We start from the raw sequence: 26,040 nt of genomic DNA on the forward strand, positions 1-26,040 counted from the left end.
CCAGGGGTAGGCAACCTTGGCTCTTTTATGACTCGTGGACTTCAACTCCCAGAATTCTTGAGCCAGCTGAAGTCCATGAGTCATAAAAGAGCCAAGGTTGCCTACCCGACAGACCATATCAAAAGGTTTAAGAGCTAGTATTGTACTTATACAGCTCATACTTTAAATACAAGTTTTAGAATTATTCAGTTATGCACACGAACACTGACAATCAACCTCCTACCAATTCCATTGTCAATTAAGATGCAACACATCATTAAAAATTTTAAAAAACCACAAACGTCTTCCTATACATCAGTTCTAAGATTAAACCGGAGGGTGTTGAAGAACACTTCAAAACATCCCACTCAGCACCACAAAACAATGTTTCTCTTAGAACAGAACTTTCCCCCCCAAATGTTTGAAATTGGACCAGGGTCTGACAGTGAGAATATTAGAAAACTGCAAATCTATGAATTTTGAAAGTTTCTTCCCTCACTGACTCTACAGAACTGTGGCGAAAGCATCTATGCTTTTCCATTGCAGGATTCACCATCTACGCTTGGAAGGATGACAGGAATTGAGGTTAGCATCCTTCAACTAATTCAAACTTAAATAGGAGTGCTGCAGAATTTCAGGATGCATCACAGGACAAATCCTTACTATATTCAAGTAAGAATTTGAGTATTTGGAGGAATTTGGTATAGACCAGGGGTGTCAAACTGCCAGCCTGTAGGCCGGATGCATCGTAGCAAAAACGCGCCCATCCCGTTGCCGGCAGTGGCAAAAAAAGTCGCGATATGTTGCAACACATCAAGTGAGGACTGCGAGTTTGACACACCTGGTATAGACTAACTGTTAAATTGCTGAGACTAGCAAAAAAATCTGTTATGAATTTGCCACCTATCTTTTTCTTTTCTTCCCTGTCAAACTACCTTACCTTACCTTATTTCTATCCTGAACATATAGCTGTAAGGGTGATTTGTGGTTTATAGACAATTTATTTTAAACTTTAGATATTAACTGAATTATAGTAAACTTTTTTTTGTTCTGCCTCTTCCCACTTTTAAACATGGTCTCTGTGGATTTAAAACAAAACAAAGTAAAACAAAGACTTTATCCTAAAATGACAAGCCATCTTGATATTTGCATTGTTCTGATATATAGATCAATCTTACTTAAAACTTACAATGTAAGAATACTCTGAAATATGCCAAAATTAAGAAGAAAAATATTATGAAGACATAAGACAGAGAGTACATTATGTGCTGCATGAGAGAAATAGATATTAGAGTGAACTTTGTGTAAGCTCTCCAAAAAACAGGGTGATTTTAGATATATGGCCAGAGTCAAAAACACCCATATAATAGGAAACAAATATAATAACTACATTTAAATAATACTCCAGCCATATTAATTTTTAATAATAACTTACAATCATACTACATGCTACCAAAAAGCTTGTGAATGAAGTTTATTTAGGTTGAATGGTGAAGAATGCGATACAATACAGGTAAGACATTTTCAAGATGAATAAAGCTCTAATTGCACAGGAGGCTTGAAGTTCACCTCAACTCAACACAACCAAAACCATTACGCATTTTGCCATCTGAAAAAATAGGAATGCCATGCAAAATTAAAAACATTCTTACCAACCCTATGGTACCATTTAAAATGCTACCAATATCACAATAATTTACATCACATTAAACGATCACTCACAAAGAATGAAATATTTTCAATAATGAAAAAAGTTTTTCAAAATCATAGTTAGCATAGTTTGCATGAATACTTGTTCGGGTATTTGGCTAAGCTAGTGAATAGAAAACATGCAGTGCAAAGACCTCTTTTATTCAACTGAACTGTCCTTTATCCAGCAGCGATCACAATGAAGTGATGTTTACTATATTTTTCACATGATTTTATAACCATTCATGCACTGACTACACGTGTACTGCAAACTATTTAAGACTCAAATCTAAGATACCAGACAATTTAAGCACTCTTGGCAATTTTTAAAAAACCATAATGTATGAATGATCTATAATTAAAAATACATCATGGGACATAGTCTGAAAGGTTGAAGAACTGCAATTAACTGCATTTAAAATTGGATCAATGGAAAAAATTGAATTATATATATATATATATACACACAGAAATATATTTTACACATGAACCTGCAAAGATGAAAAATATCTTGATTGAACTGAAGGAATAAGGAAGCTACATTTTAGAAAAGGCTGTGTGAAAAAGTTTTCAGTGTTTTGAAGGGTGTGGGTACCCCCTTTGTCCCCATGCATTTTGATTTTATAGCATACCATTTTATACCTAAACAGAAATCAGGAAGATATGCTTGTTCAATCTTAAATACCCTGTTATAATGATAATCAAAAAGTTTCTCTACATTAGACAAATAATCAGCTAACCTATCCCCATTCAAAAAGATATTTTAAGTAGTGATCAATGTGATGAGTAAGTGGAATGTTTACTAGATTCCTCAGGAATGTGCACAATCTGGAACCATCTCCTGGAATACATTTTCCTCCATTAAACTCAACTAACTGAAGAAAAGCCAAATGACACAAGACTCTCAAGGGGTCCTTTTCACAGCTGCTTGTGATGAAATGCAGACGAGGGTGTGAAATTTAAATGAAGTTTTCCACGTACTGCAGTTCTGAAACATTTTACAAATACAATGCAAATAAATATCAGGCTAGTAGAAAAGCTCTTATTTACAGTTTTACAAATGCAATCATTCTCTGTGTAAATGTAGTGTTTTAAAGAACAGTTTTAATAAAATGAGTTCCTGTATAGCAACAATTTGTTAGGTTTCACTGAAATGGCAAATAGAAAACAAAGTTCAAGTTAATATCTGTTTTATAATTTAGTACAGACAAACCAGTGTGTCACCTGGCATGAGATCTGTTTAAAGTGCTGAAAAAGTTTCTGAATTTTTAGAAAACTTACTATACAGTTATTAAAGCTTCATCTGTCAAAAATGTTAGATTTTATTCACATTTTCTACCACCAAGTTAGGGAAGAGGGGAGGGAACGATATAAGTGTGTATATTAGCAATTAAGAGTACTGCTAAATTTGATCTTTGTAAAATAGCTGGAATTTCAAGCTTCTGTGGCAATTTCAGGCTTCACAATCTGGTAGGTAATCAAATATTCTGGATAGGCCTGAAAGATAAGTGAGATTATTATTTCTTCACATTTTAAAAAAGATATTATTGGTGGTCAAAATATTTACAGTAAGTGAAACCTAATATCAGTGGTGAAAAATATGTATGGCAAGTTAAAATAGCTAAAAGATATGTAAAGTATCAGTTCTGAATAAAGAAACAGAATTATTGCTTTAACTATACTGATTTAATATTGAAATAAACTTCACTGAAAGCAAGAGACTGCTAAATCAGTGCCCGGTCCAGTGGGGGTATTTGCAGTTTTGAAAGATAAATGGCATATTCACAAAATGGCTGCCACAAAAGGCCTATAATCAAAATGATACTATAGGGCAGGCATGTCAAAATTGCGACGTCACATGACGTTGCACGATGTATCGCAACTAAAAATTATGCTACACAGTAAGAGTAAAGCAAAATAAAATAATGTGAATGGATCTTCATACATTTAAGGAAAACATGTGTTTATTAGATGGGCAAGATTTGCTGACCCATGAATACAATATCCAGGATCTAGATTTAAGACATTTGACATGTTTGAAAGTGAGGCTTCTTCATAATATTCCGTTTCCAGATCAGTGAATATCATACATTCCAATATTTACAATCCCAAATACATTACCTGTTCTCCTCTGTAGATGACATATTCTGCTAAAGCTAGCCCATTTACGCTAGGTCGTCCAGTAACTGAATGGTGTCCTGGGGGGGAATGAGCCATTTTCATGGCACTGAACTGTAGGAATGATTTGCCCAAAGTTACCCGGCAAAAAAGCAACTGCCTATATTAAACAAGAGAAGCATTTCATTATTAAATGTGTACCAATAATAATAATAATAAATAAATCCAGTGAGAAAAGTAACCCGGAGTACTATGCAACCATTGTGGGTGGTGGTTTGTTAAAATAATAAACATTTTTAAAATTGATTAAAATGCCTTTCTCTTTCCATTCAACTACTCCTATAGCAGAGACCTCTTCTTGGAAACCTCCAGTGAAGGAGTGAAGCACACACCTCCGGAGGCAAGCTGTTACTAATTGTTCTGACTGTCAAGAAATTTTTCCTTAATTCTAGGTTGGATCTCTCACCGATTAATCTTCCATCTGCTACTTCTTGCTTGCCCCAAGGTACTTTGGAGAATAGTTGACTCCACATCTCTCCTACACGCCCTCAAATATTGGAAGACTGCTATCATGTCACCCCTAGTCCTTCTCTTTGTTAAGACTAGACCAGGAGTAGGCAACCTTGGCTCTTTTATGACTCGTGGACTTCAACTCCCAGAATTCCTGAGCCAGCATGGCTGGCTCAGGAATTCTGGGAGTTGAAGTCCACGAGTCATAAAAGAGCCAAGGTTGCCTACCCCTGGACTAGACAGTCTCAGCACTGTATTAGGGCGATACAAAACTGGATGCAGTATTCTATGTGTAGTCACACCAGTGCAGTATAAAGAGGTACTATCACTTCATGTGATCTCGATACTCTCCCTGATGCCAGGTTGATGGAACCTGGGACTGCATTGGCTTTTTTGGCCTCTATAGCACGTTGCTAGCTCATTAAGTGGTGGTTCACTAGGACAACTGGATCTCTCTCATAATAACTGCTATTGAGCCAGGTACCACCTATTCTATACCTGCGCATTTGGTTTTTCCTGTTATTTTATTTGTTTAGACCCGCTGAAATCTGTGTGCCAAATAAGGTTCTCTGAAGAGCATGCAGCTATAAAAATAAATATATCTTACCTATGGCAGATGTAACAGGACCTATCTTTGTGAATGGGGCAACCTGTGCCACCACCAATACCATAGACATACTGGTTGCTTTTGGAAGAATTTTCAGCAAAATAAATTCCTGCTCCAAACATTCCTCCTATGTAGGCATGCCTCTCATCAAAGCCTTTATGAATAATTGCATTCACAAAAGGAGAGCCTGAATATAAAACAGAAAGTGGTTTTTATATTCTTCGAATGGAAGTATTTTTTTTTTACCATATTTTTTTAAAATCCCATTTATATCCCGCCCTTCTCCGAAGACTCAGGGCGGCTTACAATCTAAGCACAAATCAATGTGCTTAGCAATATTTAAACATAAAAGGTTTTTTTTTGCCACTTATGCAGAAAAACACACTTGAATTTTTATCCCAGAAAAGAACTGTGACTGAATTAAATATTGGGAGTGGAGGTGGGGGAAGAACATGATAAGAAAATCTGGTATGGTTACAACTAATCTATATATTCCTTGATTAGCACTGATTTAATGCATTAGAGACAAGTTTGGTTTGAATTCTGTGAATCTATGATTGTGCTACAGAGCCAACCCGACTCTAAATTAGGCATACACAAGCACTACAGATTCAGTTTTATACAGGGCTGTTGGAGACACTGGAAATGCATATTGTGATCCAACTGCTTTAGATAAAATATATACTGTGATATTATTGGAGAGTAACCATCCCAATCCAGGGGAATGGGTGGGGGAGGTTAAGCAGGGTATTAGCCTGGATTTGTTATGTAAACACAACAGGGCAAAGTCTGACCCCTCCCTCCCTTGCCTATGAGTCTTATCTGGTCTTTCCCAGGTGAAAGCTGCCAGTCAAGGGAGATTCCTGTATTATAGGCAGGGAACAATAAAATAGCTAGTCTGAACTCTACAGGCATGGATCTGGTTTTGTGCCTGACAGATATCATTACAGTCTGGTTATTTTGAGTCAATGTATATATATATAGTATGTATGTACAGGCTACATACGCTGGAAATTCTCTAACAGGATTTGAATTGAGTTGCACAAGAACTCTTTTACTATACCAATTAATCAATTATTGGTTAAAATTCAATAAAGATCTTGTATATACAACAATCAGAATTTCTAACAATGATCAATATACTGAAATCATCTGAAGAAATACAATTTAACTTTTAGACAAAATGAAATACCATGAAACAACATCCTTTCATTAGCATGATTATGATTCTCTTCAGAAACCTCTTTCCTCCTGTGAGTATATCTTTCCCAAAGCTTTTTGTTACATACTTTTTGTATCTAGGGAGAAAAAAATCCAAAATTTCAGTCAACCTTCTTCCATACCTTCTGATAGTAATGGCACTATGCAATTAACATGGAATAAAGAGATCATAATTCTTCCTTAAATAAATCCTTACTGGTAATATAAAGTTTCTTTTTCTAGAACTCTTGATAATCTAAAACCTTATTTAAAACTAAAATATTAACTACAGGTAGTCCTCAACTTATGACTGAGAGCCCCAAATAGTCTTGTGATCTTGGGGGGGGATGCCATAACTTCAAACTAAACGTAAGTAGCTTTTGGGGGGGGGGGTCCATCATAATGTCAAAATGGACACTAAGCAACTGGTCCTAAATTGAGGACTACTTATTTTGAACTACCTATTATTTACATTTGAACTGATCATATTTTTCAGGTACAGTGAGAGAAAAAATTATTTGATCCCCTGCGGATTTTGTACGTTTGCCCACTGACAAAGAAATGATCAGTCTATAATTTGGATGTAGGTTTATTTTATCAGTGAGAGACAGAATAACAACAACAAAAATCCAGAAAAAACACATTTCAAAAAAGTTATAAATTGATTTACATTTTAATGAATGAAATACTGTAAGTATTTGACTCCTTCGCAAAACATGACTTAGTACTTGGTGTCAAAACCCTTGTTGGCAATCACAGTGGTCAGACATTTCTTGTAGTTGGCCACCAGGTTTGCACACATCTCAGGAGGGATTTTGTCCCATTCCTCTTTGCAGATCCTCTCCAAGTCATTAAGGTTTTGAGGCTGACGTTTGGCAGCTCAAAGCTTCAGCTCTCTCCACAGATTTTCTATGGGATTAAAGTCTGGAGACTGGCTAGGCCACTCCAGGACCTTAATGTGCTTTTTCTTGAGCCACTCCTTTGTTGCCTTGGCAGTGTGTTTTGGGTCATTGCCATGCTGGAATACCCATCCACGACCCATTTTCAATGCCCTGACTGAGGGAAGGAGGTTCTTACCCAAGATTTGATGGCACATGGGCCGTCCATTGTCCCTTTGATCCGGTGAAGCTGTCCTGTCCCCTTAGTAGAAAAACACCCCCAAAGCATAATGTTTCCACCTCCACATTTGATGGTGGGGATGGTGTTATTAGGGTCATAGGTAGCATTCCTCCTCCTCCTCCAAACATGGCGAGTTAAGCTGATGCCAAAAAACTAAATTTTGGTCTCATCTGACAACACTTTCACTCAGTTCTCCTCTAAATCATTCATATGTCCATTGGCAAACTTCAGACTGACCTGTACATGTGCTTTCTTGAACAGGGCGACCTTGCGGGTGCTGCAGGATTTCAGTCCTTCATGACGTAGTGTGTTACCAATTGTTTTCTTGGTGACTATGGTCCCAGCTGCCTTGAGATCATTGACAAGATCCTCCCATGCAGTTATGGGCTGATTCCTCACCATTCTGATGAGCACTGAAACTCCATGAGATGAGATCTTGCATAGAGACTGGCAGTTATTTTGTGTTTCTTCCATTTGCGAATAATCGCATCAACTGTCGTCACCTTCTCACCAAGCTGCTTGATGGTAGTCTTGTATCCCATTCCAGCTTTGTGTAGGTCTACAATCTTGTCCCTGACATCCTTGGATAGCTCTTTGGTCTTGGCCATGGTGAAGAGTTTGGAATCTGATTTGATTGATTACTTCTGTGGACAGGTGTCTTTTATACAGGTAACAAGCTGAGATTAGGAGCACTCGCTTTAAGAGTGCTCCTACCGTAATCTCAGCTCATTACCTGTATAAAAGACACCTGGGAGCCAGAAATCTTGCTGACGGGTTCAAATATTTATTTCACTCATTAAAATGCAAATCAATTTATAACTTTTTTGAAATGTATTTTTCTGGATTTTTTGTTGCTATTCTATCTCTCACTGTTAACATAAACCTACCATTTAAATTATAGACTGATCATTTCTATGTCAGTGGGAAAATGTAAAAAATCAGCAGGGGATTAAATATTTTTCCCTTCATTATATAATAATGACTCTATAAGGGTATACATATAGTTAAAATGACAAATTCAAATGAAATTATAACGTTAAATAATAATAAATGTTAAGGAAAAAATCATCCATACAGCAGAATAACTTCAACTAAAATGTCAATCACTGTTATCAATTAGCTGTAGACAAAGATTTCAACTCCCAAATTTCTTTAAAAATAATGCATTATTTAGAAGCCACTAACCCCTTTCAGCTTTTAAAATCAACTACCCATTTAAAAGAATAGTACCAGTTACCTACACATTACCTTTAAGATGTTGTATCTGTTAAAAATTCCACCAGCATGGCCACCATCTCTGTGTTCTCGTACAGTGCTTTGCATCTTAATATTAAAATATACACAAATATATAAATAAAATCTAAACCAAAACACCCAAATTTAACTCAGCTGAATAAAACTTTCTTGTCTAGAAATAATTTCCTCATAATTGATCAGTGTTCCCTACCGGAGTTTTGTAAACTGGCATTGGCTTATTCTACAGAATCTCAAATGTAGATTCATATATTCTCATGTGAAGCAGTGGATGAAATTTACATTAGTCCTCATTTCAATTAATTCTTTGGAAACAGTCACAAGTACTGCTTACTACAGTATTGTTGTTGCTGTTAGTTGCAAAGTCGTGTCCGATTCATCGCGACCCCATGGACAACATTCCTCCAGGCCTTCCTGTCCTCTACCATCTTTTGGAGTCCATTTAAGCTCACGCCTACTGCTTCTGTGACTCCATCCAGCCACCTCATTCTACACTACATTCTATACTATACTAAATTATACTACAGTATAATCCATCTCAAAACATTTTTTTATCTTCTGCTCAATCTTGTCTCAATCTTGTCTTGGAGCCTCCTGGTTTCTATCCTGATACCTTTACTACACCAAACTGGCTCTCTGAAAAGATAATTTACTATTACCATAACTGTGATTACGGTACGCTGTAAACTGCCCTTGGGTTTGAACAGTGGAAAACAATAATATGAAATTATGACTAATTGTTCCCAAAGAAGTCAGGGTTGATTGCTGAATTAGTCATGCCAGGAAAATTAGTTACATTTATTGTATTTCATAGCAATAGATTTAACTAATACTAAGACATAATATTGAAGTATTTGAGGACACTAGAGATAATGTTTAAGAATTTAAGAATATACATTAATAATATACCTCATCCTCCACCGACTGAAACTCTTTATCATCAGGCGAGAGATCTATAAGAATCGTCCCGCTACCCGAAGTATTCAATGTTAGATATGTGTTAAGACCTAAGAGAAACGACAACATTAGCATTGCATCTTGAGTACATTTTAGACGTACTGATGGCTCACCCACTTCTTTGGGGGGGGGTGTGTGTGATTAAAATAAATGAAAACTGCAATGCTACAATTTTGAACTATAGAAATGTATAAAATGTAGCTTAATTAAATATTTTACTTATTATAACATACCTTGCTGTCCAGAGATCAGTCTCTCAACTCCTTTAATTATTTTGTGTCTATGACCATACGCATTAATTCCAATTTCCTTTAATTCTCTGTGTCCCATTTCAACAAGCACATCCAATGTTATCTGCAAAGAAAAGGAATTATTAAATATTAAAATTATCAGTTTTCTTTATAAGAATTCAAAACTGTGGTCAGGTTTTTGCATTTCAACTGGTAATGTTTTCACAGAAGCCATACTGCTATTTAACGCTTAGAAACAAGAGTGAAATAGTTATGACATGCTAACAACAAAAACCTTTGTCTGATTAAAGTACAATTAAAAAAAACCTAGGTTATCAAAAAGGATTATTGGATCACAATTTGTTTTCTTAATTAACCACTGAAATATATTCTGCATTTTGACATTTTTGACATTAAGACATTTTTCTGTAAAATGTATTTAAGAAAATATGTCACAGCCTACTGCTTGAATAAGGGATACGTGTCTTATTGTTTTATTATCATTATCACTAATTTAAAATATTAGGATTAAATCACTAATAAATTTAATTAAAATAAAATAGTTTGAGATGCTAGGATAGGAAGTGTTATATTATACATTTCACATCTTTCACACAAAGGCTTTAAGATGCAACACGCCATACAAGGTTTGCAGCTATACAACCAAAACTCAGGTATGAATGCTACTGCTTCTTATGCAAAACAGCTATATCCAAACTAGCCACATAGCCCAAAGGACAATATCAATCTATTTTATTGTAAATTGTGAACTCTGATTTGCCATACCAGAAAAAAGAGGGAGGGAATTATACCAGATTCTACTTCAAAAGATCAATGAGTAATGACAGGAGGCAAAAATGATGCCTTAGAACAGTGGCCCCCAACCTTTTGGGCACCAGGGACCGGTTCCATGGAGAAAGGTTTTTCCACAGACCAGAGGAGGTGTGGTTTTGCATGCTGCCTGCATCCCACGGATGGGGCTTCACTTGTTTGCACGGCCCGGTTGCTGGCATACCGCGGCCCAGTGCCGGTCTATCGACCGGGGTTGGGACTGCTGCCTTAGAAGATGCTGAATATGTGGAAGCTTCTTACATAATTCTTTTTATCTGGATCAACAAATTTAATTTACTCTATTAGTAAAACATGATGTAATAATAAAAAATAACATTTCCTTAAAAATGCGTTCACGTTTAGCACAATTGGAACTCTGAATTATTGGTATAATTACTAATTAATATAGGTAAATCAGTGTTCATATCCTTACATTTCCTGAAGACTAGGAAAAATAATTTGCAGACAAAGCCAATTCTCTAAAATGTATCTTACATTAGTTTAAGAAATGTTTTAAGGAACAATAGGAAATGGAAGAGTGAATGCTGGGGTGCATTCATCAGTATTTTAACTTAGCTGTTTGAAATTCAAGATATAATCAATCTCCAAGCTAAAATCTAAATCAATGATTTTGCAACAGTTTCCCTTAAAATTTATTGTTTACTTGGTTTCCAAACAAAAATGGTTACTTACCTGCTCTCTCTCAAGTATGTCAATCAAATGTTCAAGTCCAAGGTTTCTCACAAATTGATTGATGCTAAAATCTACACTGAGAACTAAATATGAAAGTTATTATTAGCTACATATAAGAACAAGCTTAAAAAACTTTTTGGGGTAGAATGTAGGGAAATCTAACATAACATGTTGAAGCCCTCAATTAATTACTTTCATGATGTTAATTTTTTTCCAGGAAAAAGATACCCAAGTCTTCCTGAATCTTAAGATATTAGAAATTGAATAAATCAGTTTCATGGCTGCCCATTTATGCAAGCTTCAAGTCAAACATAGCTACATTTAACTCACAGATAGCTGTTTAAATGATCACTTAAATATACTTTCATTTGGATTCTTGCACTGAGAAAGATGTTGGACTAGCAGTCCCTCCTAGGATTCTGTATTAAAATTATATCAAATAAATAGGAATCTGGGATGCAGAAACCGTTTTCATCAGATCATCATTAGATGTTTGTCTTAATGCATAAGTAAACCACCCTTCATTTAGCAACGTCAAGCTGACCCAGTAGAAAATGCTAGACTCACCTTCTTTCTTTTCCAGACTAGAAGCTCCTTCAGCACCATTTGTATTAACAACTGAGAGTTCAGAAAAGCTACCAGACAAGCTGTCCAGACTACTGGCAGCTGACAAATTAGATGGGCTGGACGGCATGGAAGAAAGCGAATCAGCTGAAGTTCCTGTATTCTGAGACACATTTATAACCTGAGGCTTGTAACAAGATGGCAAGGCGGAAACTGGCATGGCAGCTGCCAAGAGTGCGCTAACATCATCTGCCTGGAAATTTTAAAAACAAAAAACAAAAAACAAAAAACCAAAATCATTTTGTTAAAATAGTCACAAATGCATGCAAGTTAAGTTGCAAGGTTAGGTAAACAGGTGCTTTACTTGAATTACTCCAATTTTCTTTTTTGTTACTTACAATGTCATTTCAGATATTCTGGCCCAGCGGTTCCTTGAGCATGGTAACTCCGATGCCAAGACTGAGTCATACTTTAAATTTTAGTTCTGATTATTTAAGGGTCAGATTAAAATCTAATTCCTGCTACAAACCTGAATAGGATCACACTCCTCTTGCTTTCTAAGCTACCTCTCACAGGCTTAAAGATTAAAATGCTGCATATGTAACCTACAATCCTATACTCAACTTACCTGGGAGAGTGCCCTGCGGAATTCAGAGGAACATATTTCAGAGTACACAGCTGTCGGAGAGCAACTTAAAATCAATAAATGCTGATAGGATACAGCTAAATGCACAACGGTGCCAATTTAAACATAACAATGAATGGGTGATTTTGGACTTAACTGAGTGTATTTACATTACTTGTGGTATATTCATGACATATACAGTTCACAGATGTAAGACATGTTACATCTTGAAACAAAAATTCATTTCACATGGTTAAAATACTTCCTAGAAATAATCTGTTGCACTTATGTTTATGGGCCTTAAGATTCTTAATTCCTAAAATTTAATGCAAAAACAATTTAAAAAATAAAACCACATTATTCATGTATATGGTTATGGTATTCCAAGAATGGTGTTTCAAACTAGAAAACCATGGCTGGAATAACTCAAATTGCTTCTGATTTTATTGGATTTACTTCCGGAAACTGCTAAATTCTCCAGGAGCAACAAGGTCCAAAGGGGACTGAATATTTTTAAGTTCTCTTGAAAATACAGTTCGTGGATCAATGGATTTTGTGCATCTTTAATGATTCCCAAGTCATATAGAGCCCAGTAAACATGAACCTTGTACAAAGAGCACATATAGGTTGCTCAAACTCCCAACAAAGCAAGCATGGCTGATATTTTATATGTGTTTTTTGGGGGGTCATGGATTAGTTTTAAATGTTAAAAACACATAATCGCTTCTTTAATCCCTCGCTGTACTTGCAAAAGCTACACTTACATTCCTTATGCCCATCTTCAGTAAGATTTGTGGAGTTGCTGTCCTTGCTTGAGCTTGTAGTCCACAACGGCAACTACATGTTTTTAACCCCTCAAATCTTCTGCCCTGGTCAGCAGCCAGTAACTGAAGCTTAATACAAACTTCTCAAAAAATTCCCATCACTTACGGTGACTAGGTCTAATGGCGTTTGTCCTTCCTGGTTTTTCAGAGTAGGATCAGCTCCATGGGCCAATAATAAGGCACAAAGCTGTGTCCTTCCTTTCTGGGCTGCTTCATGCAAAGGTGTGAAAGCCCATTTGTCTGTAGCATTTACACACGCATTATACTTTATAAGCAAAGCTGCTACATCTACATGCTGGAAAATAAAATACATTTATATAGTGCAATCTTCAGGGGGAAAAACAAACTTTTTTTCCTATAATTTGGTTCAGGACATTAACGTGCAATATACAAATCTTTAATAAATGCTGCTTTTCACCCCAAATGACCTTGGCTAGAGAATAGATCTTTGAGAAGGCGAAGTTTCAAATCGTCTTTCTACGGGAAGAAGAACCCTTTGTCAAATTAAACTGCAGCCCCTCAAGAGTGTTGTTGTTCTTCTTCTTCTTCTTTGTATATATTCTTACACCCTCCATTTCTTACTAGAATTATTTTGCTAGTCCCATGGAAATTAAAAAAAAAGGTATAGCATTTTTGTTGCCATCCTTCCCCAAGTAGAAAAAGCAAACTCATGGTGAAAGAGTTGTCTTTAAAAATAAGTTTAGGCCACCTTACATTTTCTAAAGCAACCACATTTGTTGCAAATAGACATACAACACAATGTGCATGTCTTCTCTTGGCTGCTGAAGTCATAATCCCAACGTTTGAGTATACAAATGAATATAATCTGGCCAAGAACTTTTGGTAAAAGAAAAACCAAACAGAGGAGAGCAGTACTGAAGCAAACACAAAAGCAAATCCTTGCCACAGCAGACCCTTGCAATATTCTAAGAAGAGGTAAAGAAAAACTGAATAGTTGACTTACTTAAAGTAAGCTGTGCTTTAGACTTTTCTTTCAAATTACTTTGGAACTGAATAAAACAAATTAGTAATTGCAAATTACTAACTGATTATAGTAAAACTGAACTGCACAGCTAAATTATCTTTCTGCAGTATACTGAGATCAACGTTTAGGAAGTGAGGATAGTTCTAGATGACCTAACTACCGTACATCAAAAGGTCAATGTCTTACTGCATAAGGCTTACCACCCTGAAAACTACCTTTTTCCATAAGAAAAAATATGACTACATCTAAACACATAATCGTGAGGAGCTTATGTGTAACATACTGCTAGCAATGCTTTTTATTCCAACTGGTTATCATCTGGTCCTCTATAGTCTGGTCACTTTACTCTCACAATGTCAGGGATGGGAGTAGAGGAAAACTAACACATCTAACCTCAGACCTAATATTTTAACTTTCACCTGTAATTCTTTTGCTTATAGGTATATCAGAAAGTTTAAAACACACCACACTTAACACAATGTTTCCATATGATGATTGGCCACAGTCAGCCAGATATTTATACCACATTTGGCATTTTTATCCACCTAGTGAATCCATCCCAAGGATCTACGATTGATATATGCCATTTGATAGTTTTTATTTTATTTGTTTGCATCCTGCCTTTATTATTTATACAAATAACTCAAGGTGGCAAACACACCCAACACACCTTCCTATTTTCCTCACAACAACCCTGTGAGGTGGGTTAGGCTGAAAGAGAGTAATTGGCCCCAAATCATCCAACTGGCTTTCATAGTTAAGTTAGGACTTGAACTCACAGTCTCCCACTTTCCAGCCTGTTAGAGGCATCATCAAAGGATGTAGGCTGTTCCAGGTAAAGCTGCCTTTTGAAATTGACTGATGGTGATTTTGTCAATGCCGATGGTATTCAAGTGGTGCCCCGGATGTTTTGGAATTGCACCCAAGGTGCTTGTCTTTGCTTTCTTTTACCACAGTTGTTCTACATCTATTTGCAGGTCTTTCTCTTTATTCTGTTGTCTCCAGCTACCACCACATCCACTAGCCAGACTTTTTTGTCTTTCTTATCAACAATTCTGGGGTGTTCTGTGGCAAATGCTTGTCTGTTTGAATTCTAAATCTGAGAGCACTTTAGCTTCTTTATTTTTTATCTATTACTTTGCCTATTTGTGGTCCCGCCAGTTTATTATTAATTCCATATTACCATGGGAATGACTGAATATGATTTCACTGAGACATATACCATTCCTTCAGGTAGAAAAATCCAGTTCTGATATTTCTTTAATAAGGCCAAGGCTATGTATGTGATTATCTTGCCCATTTTTACATTCATTATAATTCTATAAGGCGGTGAAGCTTACAAGGTCATCCAATGACAAACAGAAATGATAGTCATCTCTGAATGGGACTTTGTACCTCAGTTTTGTCACTCCTAGTTTATCATTTGGATCACAGTATTACACTAATAATGCCCATAGATATGTTCTGCTCTATAAATTGAAATAACCATAGATTTTATTGTACATAAAATCTTAATGTATCAATGTGAAATAATACTATCCAAAAATAACTGAACTGCTGCAATTTGACTATGGATCACGCCACTGGAAGCAAACAACCAAACAAAATTTGTGTTCGTAGCTTTCACTACTATATTTCCTTTATCCTATTAGCAAACACATAGTTTGATTCCCAGAGATACAAAATGGAAACAAAACAAGGTATTCTATGATATTTTCACCCTAAATCATAAAAGTATAAGTACATCCCATAGTATAAACTATTCTAAACTGAAGGAGGATAATAAAAACATGAAGGGCTATTTGGCATCTTTCAGAAATTTACTGATGGGACACATTGTTATATTGCTTTGTTTTAGTGGCAATCAAGATAGAAGTGATTTCTATCCATATATGCAAATGAAAAGAGTTCAGGAAAAAACCTTGAAGCTGCAGTGCCAAAAAAGGTTTAAGAGGCCTACGCAGGCTCCTTTAATACCGATGTACAATTTAAAAATATTTACAATAAAAGATCAATCTACTTACCCCATAGGATGCTGCGTTATGTAAAGGAATTAAACCTCCTTTGTCCTGTGCATTTACATCAGCACCGTGTTGTAGTAAGTATTCAGCAACTTCCAAATTGTTGTAACCAGCTAAGAGGCAGTAAAAACGAATACTTTTAATAAATTATTGTGTATCTGAATAAACGATTACTATAAAAAGCATCACCCACTTTTCCTGTTTTCTGAACATTAAACCGCAGGTACTTCTTTTTTCCCCCCCAATGCAGGCAGCCATGCAAGCAGCAGTCATATGGGGCAAAGCACAATGGCAGGATACATGTTTTTTGCATTAAAAATTCCAGGTTCAACCCTTTACCTCACCAGCAAAAACAGCTAGGAAAAACCAAGATCTAAGACCCTGGAAACCTACAGCGCTTCAGAATAGACAGATGCTGGAATAAACTATATTATCCAAACATCCGACTCTGTAAGGTAAGTTTCATATGTCTGGAGGGGCATTTTTCAAAATTAAAAGCCAAATATATCTGAAGTAGGGCTTGGACAATCATTAACAATAATTATTGCTATGAACATACTTATTTTGCTGACCCTTTATAATGACTTAAATACACTTGAGGTTCTACTCCAGAACCCTAATCATGCTTTTCCATATGAAGGTTGTGATACAGCAACATCAGTATATTTTTTAAAGAGGACTCACCTGCTAAATGGAGTGGAGTAGAATGCCGGCCTTGTGTATCACGACAGTTTACATTATCAGGTGAACACAATTTTTTCACCCTAGCCAAACAGCCCTTCTTTGCAGCATCAAGCAAAGCTGCATCTCCTCTAAGGAGATCTTGAATATCTGTATCACCATCTTTAACAAGGTCTAACGGGGTATTTCCATCTCTGTTTTTCTTTGTGGGGTCAGCACCATGCTAATTTGGTAACAAATTGAAAAAAAAATACCTATTAGTTTCCATTATAATGTACAACAATCCACCCCACTCCCTCTAGCATTTCTACCACAACTTGTGAAACTTATTATTTCCTCTATTCATGTGAAACATTATGAATTAATTTGAATTTTATTCACACAAGCGCGCGCACACACCAACACAGCCTCTAGATGCCATGGGATAAACCTTTCATAATGCGTGAATTTCAAGCAACTTACCTGTAATAGCAATTTACAAATTTCATATTTTCCTTTTGCTGCAGCTTCATGCAAAGGAGTGAATTTCCATAAATCAGCCACATTCACAACTGCACCATGCTTAACAAGAAGTTCTGCCACTTCATAGTGTCCGTAAGAACAAGCATTGTGCAAAGGAACCAGGCCACTGAAATTTTTGAAGGGAAGCAGAAAATTTCAGATAAACTAATATTTTCAATACTCTAAAAAGATAGCACAGTAGTTGTGAATGTCTCAGAAACCTTCAGGAAAAATTATTAATCTGAAGTTTTAAATAATAGCATACTGATGGACTAAGTGCTTTCATAATTCAGAAATTACTTACTACAATGACTGTTAGTCATATTAGCGATACAGCATACGTGTCAACAGATCAAACAGTTATCACATATTTTATATAATCACTGAAGTGGGCATTAATTAGCCAGTTAAGGGTATTATGATAAAAGGGCAATATATTAGATACCAGGTATCATGACAGAAGTGGAGTAAGAAAGGTGATGCTCCATTCGTCTTTGGGCCTATTCTCAAATACCTACATTACAATGGATTTGTGTCATTTTATAAATTTCCCATTAACAATACGCATCACAAAGAGCCGCTCTGATTCATTGGATATGAGATGGGCAGCAAATAAATTTTCAAAATAAATAACTGATTAACCTCCTTCACAACATTTTTGTCATATACATAGACAAAAAAGTTATATGTAGAGAGATGAAGCATTAATTACATAAAGCTTTAAGTATCAGGTTTGTATTACAAGTATCTAGGAATATAGACCTTCAAGGCTTGTCATCCTTGAAAACAAACAAACAAATAAACAGAAAAAAAGTAAGCAAATCAAATACTACAGAGTGGAATATTTACCCTTTGTCTTTTGCATGGACATCAGCCCCATGCTGCAAAAGATATTCAACTACAGACACTCTATTGTATCCTGCTGCAAAATGAAGCGGAGTGGACTGGCGCCCTTCAATATCCCGGCAATTCACACTGTGGGTTGTGCATAACTTCTGTGGAATGCAACAATTGAGGTGAACCTTAAAAGGCAGAATCTCTCCACCCGATATGTACAAACAGAAAGTATGTACTGATAATCCCCCCTCCCATCAGGAAATCCAGTAGTAGGAGACTTGGACATGGATAGTTTCTGTGGGAGCTCCCAAACTGTGGAATAACTGGCCCTCAGAGGCAGCCCTGGCTCCTTCCATGATCCTCTGAGGACTGAAGGAATGAATGTAAGCACTTTAGGTATATACTACTAATCATGTGTTCTTTGTTTCAAAAGTAAAATGTTGACTCTTTTGCTTGTATTGAATTTTTTCAAGTCACACTGAATTGCTTAGATTGAAGCAGCATAGAAATTACAGCACAGCTCCCCAACCTTTCCAGCTTAGCAGCCCGGAACGAAAGGGAGGAGCAGGGAAATGTGTGTGCGGCCCACATGCACAAATGGGGTGCCCACAGTGGCGGCGCTAGCATGCACACATGTACAAGTATGCCATGCGCACCTGTGGCAGCACGCTGGCATCCACGTGCATGCACAAATGGGCCACTGCCGCCCGTGCAAAAGGCAGCTGGTACCCACATGCATACAGGCTGCCGGTGCCCACGCACATGCGCAAACAGGCCGCTGGTGCCTGCATGCATACATGCATATGCAAACAGGTCTCTGGCACCTGCGTGACATTGGTGGCAGTGCTAGTGCCTGTGCGCATGCACAAATGGAGCCACTAGTGCCCGAGGCAGCACTTCTGCGGGTGGGGGGCCTCGCTAGCTATTCCCGTAGTCTGGTGGCCAGCAAGCCACAGCCTGGTCCTGGGCCGCGGACCATAGGTTGGGGACCCCTGAATTACAGCACCAAATCCTCAATCCTCCTGCTTTATATTTCTGATACCACCAATACTAGCTTCAAAGTCCAATATGGAACACTGAATGATTTCTTAATACTTTAAAAAGACATCCCTCTGCTCCAAATGTTATTGATATCACATTCCAAGAACACAGAAGAGCATCCAAGCTATTCTGGTACACTAGGGAGAGCCAAAAAGCCAGGTTAAAAATCCTGGGGTCCCACTAAATAACTGATGGACTTATTTTTGCTTCCCAATTCTCTATTATTCAAAAAAGCCTACCAAATCTTCTGAACATATTTTCAGACAGCATGAAGGGACTATGTAGAGCAGGGAAAGTAAATGGGAAGGAGCCTCTTAGTTCAGCCTTTTATTATGAGAGAATACTGGGAAAGAACTGTTCGGTTAGCTTAGGTATTTAGTGATTCATTGAAATAAAGTAAACTGGACCTCAAGTGCACCAGAACGTGATGGGAATATTCTTTAATATGAACTGCCCTGAACAGGAAGTGCCCTTTTTTGAGACTGAAAACAGGGTACTTCAATCATTTTGGGAGCATTTCAAGCCAAAACATTTCATAACGAAACACTTCAAAAATGATAAAAAAAATGTTTTGTGTCTAAAAACTGTTTCAAATTTTGAGTACACATCCACATTAAACCTTAACCAATAGGAATATGAAAATGACAAAAATGACTCTTATGAAGGTCATGGAGCATGTTTTTTTTTTTTTAGGATCGCTAAAAACAAATTAATATTTCAAATACCGGTTGGGGTCTTTTACCATATCATCAATGTGCAAGGTTCATCATGTATCTTCATCACACTGACTATTCTCATGAGCATGGCTAATGTAATACATTTCTAAGATGATGCAGTGAAGTCTTGGTGATTTGTTTCTGACAGCGAAAGACCTAACTGGAAAATTACAATTGCCCTAATATAATGCAAATACGATTTCTCAGGTTGCTTTGTGTCCTTTTTTTTTAAAAAAATGCATCTTTAAAAAGCAACTGAATTTGGCCAATTGTTTCATTACTGAGGCAGCAGTGAAGAGAAAAATCTGTAGTTGCCTATAAATTAGTTGTTTTAAATCTGAGATTGTTTCAAACCAGTTAAGATTCAGTGGGATTTGTTTTTCAATTTTTCTATCTTCGAAGATTTAAGATTAACCCAAGTTGATCTGCTTTCCTTGTTAGATGTTACTTTTTTTTGCGACAAATTGTCTTACCTTTACTGTGTCTACATCTCCTGCCTTTGCTGCTTCCAATAACTGTCGATCTGCTTCTGAATTGCCCAAAGGAACACCTTCTGTAGAAGAACTTACTATTTATCAAGTATTATATACACCAAGGTACAAAATCAAAAAGGTGCCATTAATATCATCATTCAGCATACAGAAATACCAATTTAAATGCTATCTGAGGCAAGTAACTGTATTTTCAAAAAGAGTACACACTAATGCCAAGTCAGATAGGTTCATATTTATCAGTCCATCACATACAGAACAGGAACATGACCAACTTTTCTCCATGCATTAACTGTGTACAACAACCAGGCAGGGTCATTCTGTTAAGTTATCTAAGAGGCCATCATGAATTTACATTTTGTGCATTTGTCTGAAGCTGCTTCAGACCGTTTTCCAGGAAAGAACTACTAGTTCAAGGGATTCAGCAAGGATTCATAATTGGCCTTTGATAAAATGTAAAAAAACTTACACATGAAAAAAGTATGCATTATTACCTTGTAACAACTGCTGAATGCTTTCATTTCCCATCTGAGAGGCTGTGAAACCCTGCAGTGATACAATTGAGGGATCACAGCCAAAACTCAACAACAACCGGCATGTCTGCAGATGGCCACAGTGCGCCGCTCTATGCAAAGATGTCTGGCCAAGATTATCCAAAGCGTTGACCTAAAAATTATAAGAGAATCTTAACAATGCAGGAAATACAGTGTGTGGTATATAGTCCTTTAGAGCAATTCATAATGGAGATAGAGAACTGTTTACTTTGAGAAAACAGATTAATAAAAGGCTGCAAATATTTTTTAAGGATGAATGTCAAAGTATCTTCTCTGACCTCAAAACAGTACATTCCACATGTGCTGAAAGTAGTACAAATTTGAAATGGTCAGTTACAACTTCTGTCTGAAAGTGGGGAACAGACATTCTGAGGATATTCAATTAAATGTTTTACACATCTCTACTGACCATGATATATTAATATCCAAAATTGCTGTTCCTGCCATCATCTGCTTATTACCAGAGAAATGACACGCTATCCAATATCCCAAATTTTATTTAAATATCATTAAGCACCTTTATTTTGGCCTCTATACAGTTGGAAGAAAACACAAATCATAAATGATTTTTTTCTCAAACATTAGCTTTAAACATTTATAAATGTACGTTATTTTTTTTTTCATTTTACCCAAAAAGGATGATTGAGTTATACTAAAAATAGTTCATACCTTTCCTTCATGCTTCACAACTACTTCAACGACATCATTATGAGCTTTTTCTGATGCCACATGAAGAGGTGTCAGGAAGCTTTATAAAAACAAAATAAGTCATAACATATTTCCATTTTATTCTTTATAGATTTCTGAAAATTAGTACAGATATGATGGGAGTTAGAGTAAACAAAATAACACCTGTTGGCATTTCTTGACACTCCTTTGGCAACCAATACTTCCTTGCTCATCCCAAATAATTTTTATTTAATTTTTTTAAAAAAGTTTCTTTAAAATCTTTGGCAACTAGATAACAAACTGAATTCAGGTTTCAAAGTCTTGCTCTGTTTCTCTTTCTAAGGCACTCCAAACTTATATAGTATAGGCACAGACTTTTCTTTAAAAGAAAAGGATTAGATAGTTGGAAGCAGTTTTAGATACCCCTTCTCCCACTGGAAGAAATGGTTTGGAAGGAATAAGTAAAAGATGCTGTAACGTAAACTGAGACCTAAGGGATAGCAGGAAAGGTAAGAGCAAGTGAGGACTGACCAGGTGCAGCGATTTAAGAGGCTGATCACAGAAGCTCACTGGGTAATTTTAACACAATCACTCATTCTCAATCCAAGTTGTGAAATGCAGATATACATAATGCAGATATACATAAACTGCCTTATCTCTATATGCTTTTAATTCAAAGTGCACTTTTCCAGACATAGTATTTTGCTGCAATAAGAAATTTAGTGGTGGCTTGCATCCTATACTCTGTATTTTACAACTCTCTGTTAGCGCTCATGCAGTGACATTTTCCCCAAGTCCAAATTTACCCATTAATCCAGCAAAAGTTGAAAAGGACCCTGAAAGAAAACCCAATCAGAAGAATTGGTGTCAAAATTCATTGATTTTTGCATGCTGGGCTTGAGTATGTCGCTCACTCCATCTCCTCTCACAGGGTATTTGTGAGGATAAAATGGAGAAAAACTGATATTATGACCGTGTGTGTTGTTCTGAGCACGTTCATGGATGACTAAGATAAATAGGCAAAATAAACACAAGCTCACTCTTTTGTCTTTTCATTGATGTTGGCTCCTTTTCTTAGAAGTAACTCGCAGACTTGCTTTCGCTTAGCATATGGAGATGCAGCAGCACAGTGCTATTAGAGAAGGAGATGATGACATTATTTGCTAGCTAATATTAACATCAGTGAAACTAGATGTTTCTAGTTTTCATCATAACATATATTCAGATGTAGGTGAGCACAATGCCTCTTCCCTAATCAAAAGCAGACTCTCTTTTTTCAGCATTCAAGCCAGCCTGAAAAAAAGCCACAGCTGCTTGAAGACACATACAACTTTACTGAATCAACTCTTATAGGAACCTGCATTTTTTTTAAAAAAAAAAAATGGTATGGAAGCCTCAAAAATTACAAGCTCCCTTTGAGGAAGAACCCTGCTTTCCAAAGCCTTACTTCCAAATCATTTTTAAATGGTAATTACGATACATAGTTATATTGCTGAAAACTACTGACTACAATAAAAGGTACATGAAAATAATCCACACAAAAGCAAAAAATTAGAAAAATGTCTAATAAGACAAAAGTATGTATAATCAATGCACTGTGCTGATATTGTAAAACTAAATTCTCTTAATTCTTTCCAGCAGAGAAAGAAATCGTGCTTTGATTCGTCATCTGCTCAGTTTGGCGATAAAGGCGGTCCTTGACTTATGACCACTATTGAAACCTAAGAGTTGCAGTTGTTAAAGGAATCATCACATGACCAGATCCGATATTATGACCGGTGTCATTAAGCAAATGTCATAACCAGTGTCCTTAAGCAAATCACTGTGACATAATTAAGCAAACCACAATTTTAACTTTCCCTTGTCAGAAGCTGGCTACAAAGGTCACAAATCATGATCATGTGATCACAAGACACAGCAACCAGTCATAAATGTGAGTCAATTGCCAAGAGCTCTAACTGCTGGTGTAAAGTTGTAACTTTGAAGACTAGTCATAAATCATGTTTTTCAACTGCCATCATAACTTTGAACCATTGTTAAATGAATGCTTAAGTCAAGGACTACCAATAACAGACAGCTTTCATTGAAAAGGTATTACCAAAGGAGTTTCGTGAGTCTGAGGATGTTTGAAATTAACAATTTCAAGAGAGAGATGCTTTTTTACACGATTCACATCCGATTCCCTTGCAGCCTGTAGTAACGAATGGCCTTTGAATTCATCTAGGGGGAAAAAAAGTTTTATGGCATTTAAGCCTTAAATATCACACAATCAAGACACATATCAAATACAAACTTTCCTATGACACCTTAACCCCTTTTAACATCGCAAGCTGCTGGGCGGCAAACAAATTTAATAAACAAAACAAATCCAGTCCCTCTGACCAAAACCAAAATGATGAAATTTGGCAGCAAAATGACCCAATTTGATGAGTTTTCAGACTTCTCTGGGAATTGGATATTTAGGGGAGGAAACAGGAGCAATATGCCTCCTATAAGCCTCCTCCCACTTTCATTTTTTCAGCAAAAAAAATTCAAAAATCTTGCCACTATAGATAAGCAATTTTGCAATCAATTTTTAGCAGCCTGATCTTACATTACTGAGGTGCTTGATGCATCTCATCTTTTTTCTGCATGATCATAAACAATATAATTAAATAAATAAGGAACCCTGATTCACAATAGGTAAGAAATTACAGTTTCATAGGATGGATCCTTGTACAACTCAAAACCAGTCTTGAAGGGTTATTACAGTTTTGAAATTTCACAAAGCAGTTCTGCTCTGTGGTGGCACGTGAATGCTTCCATACTGTAGATGTAATCCTCAGGTGAATTTTATACTTCCAAGACAGACAGTATCCTGTTTCTGATGCTCTGCCTTCCCGAGAATTATAGAAACAGCCATCAGTGGATGATTATCAAGATCAGCCAGTGAATGGATCCATGTAGAAAACTGAAAAAAAGGCAACGATCTGTGTTCAGTTTATTTTCTCTGTACTCACATGCCAATCGTTCTTTTAACTGAGGTGTAGGGGCCAAGTCAATCGTGCTTTTATTATGGCAGTTTAACAGTGTCGGGTCAGCACCGTAACTCAGCAAGAGGGAGCACACTTCGACTCTGTTCTTAGAAGCTGCTTCGTGAAGAGGAGTGAACTGCCACAGATCCATTGCATTTACACATGCTCCATGCTAGGAAAGGAAAGAGAATCATACCTAATGTTAAAGTAGAGCTCCAATGTACATGGACAAACAATTGCCCAGGTATGCTTGAAGAGGTAGGGGCCATAAATCATACTTTGTCCTAACGTTTTGTTCTTTTAGTGAAGTTCAACATGATAGAATAGTTTACATATGTGAGACATTCACTTGAGATCACAGATTGAAAAAAATTGATCTGGAATTCAATTAACTATATAATTCAGTTAATTCCATCAACTTTAGGAACAGTATCTTAGCATGCTAGGCAGGAATTTGGACATATAATGAAATAACTTTAAAAGTGGTTTTCAAAGTAGGAATCTTCAGCCTGAAAGTCTGAATGTGTAACCCCCGAGGCCAGTATGCCAAATGAATCTTTCTTAGCTCCCTGCCTCCAGCTATGACTATCAGAAAACATTTTGTTTTACAAAAAAACCCTTGAAGATTGTTTTTATAAACAAGTATTATAAGCCATTTTTATAAAAAGCAAAGAAACAGTTGATCTAAGGTAGAAATCAATAAACAAAAAATGTACCATTTTTATAAATACCTGTTTTAACTAGCTCAAGTTCATTATTTTTCCCAATGATTTTGCATTGCGCATGATCTTATCAAAGATGGATTATCTATCAAACAATAGATATTTGTAGAAATTTGTGTTGGAGGACACATTTTAGCTGATAAATATTTTTTTTGAGAGGCTAAGTAGAATATGCTTATGAAGATCATTGGACAAGCAAGGAACTCTTTAGAGCTTCTTGAACATACAACACTATTGGGTTTTTGTGTTTTTACAGATATGCTGAGAAACCAAAGCTGATGAAGTGAAAAAAATAAGAGGGTTTGCTAGATATCACGTTGGAGATTTCCTCTATGAAGCCCCTAAAACATACATGTTGAGTCTCTGAGCATCTGTTTTGTGCCTTTAATAAGCACATTGTAGTTAGATCCAGTGTGGTGCAATGGGTAAGATACTGCATGACACCAGCGAATCTAGTCTCGCACATGGAAGTTTACAGGGTGACTTTGGACCAATCACTCTCAAATCAAACTACATCACAGATAATTGTTGTGGGAAAAATGGGTGGAGATAAGGCTAGGTCCGCTGGTTTGACCACTTGAACAAATGACAGGATATCAGTCGAATGA

The 26,040-nt window shown here is 36.5% G+C and overlaps 1 protein-coding gene across 4 annotated transcripts in view; it reads right to left on the reverse strand.

The window, feature by feature from the left end:
• Window positions 1-1,438: 1,438 nt before the first annotated feature.
• TNKS2 (tankyrase 2) overlaps window positions 1,439-26,040 on the reverse strand; it is a 44,209-nt gene continuing 19,607 nt past the window's right edge. Inside the window, exons 8-28 of one of the 4 annotated variants that reach the window (XM_081329395.1) lie at window positions 24,696-24,882; window positions 23,795-23,916; window positions 22,737-22,828; window positions 21,697-21,775; window positions 20,968-21,139; window positions 20,456-20,535; window positions 18,238-18,383; window positions 17,350-17,515; window positions 16,891-17,110; window positions 16,210-16,319; window positions 14,165-14,210; window positions 13,307-13,440; window positions 11,755-12,004; window positions 11,188-11,270; window positions 9,667-9,787; window positions 9,386-9,483; window positions 8,471-8,545; window positions 6,096-6,201; window positions 4,904-5,090; window positions 3,790-3,946; window positions 1,439-3,165 (exon numbers count right to left, since the gene is read on the reverse strand). In XM_081329395.1, coding sequence (XP_081185521.1) covers window positions 3,103-3,165; window positions 3,790-3,946; window positions 4,904-5,090; window positions 6,096-6,201; window positions 8,471-8,545; window positions 9,386-9,483; window positions 9,667-9,787; window positions 11,188-11,270; window positions 11,755-12,004; window positions 13,307-13,440; window positions 14,165-14,210; window positions 16,210-16,319; window positions 16,891-17,110; window positions 17,350-17,515; window positions 18,238-18,383; window positions 20,456-20,535; window positions 20,968-21,139; window positions 21,697-21,775; window positions 22,737-22,828; window positions 23,795-23,916; window positions 24,696-24,882 — 2,694 coding nt within the window. In that variant the 3' untranslated portion in view covers window positions 1,439-3,102. Of the gene's footprint in view, window positions 3,166-3,789; window positions 3,947-4,903; window positions 5,091-6,095; window positions 6,202-8,470; window positions 8,546-9,385; window positions 9,484-9,666; window positions 9,788-11,187; window positions 11,271-11,754; window positions 12,005-13,306; window positions 13,496-14,164; window positions 14,211-16,209; window positions 16,320-16,890; window positions 17,111-17,349; window positions 17,516-18,237; window positions 18,384-20,455; window positions 20,536-20,967; window positions 21,140-21,696; window positions 21,776-22,736; window positions 22,829-23,794; window positions 23,917-24,695; window positions 24,883-26,040 lie in introns of all 4 variants that reach the window. The other 3 variants (XM_081329394.1, XM_081329393.1, XM_081329396.1) reach the window with 3 other exon arrangements.

The sequence above is a fragment of the Vipera berus genome (genome assembly GCF_964194415.1).
Source record: "Vipera berus genome assembly, chromosome: 5".
In the NCBI taxonomy this organism is placed as follows: domain Eukaryota; kingdom Metazoa; phylum Chordata; class Lepidosauria; order Squamata; family Viperidae; genus Vipera; species Vipera berus.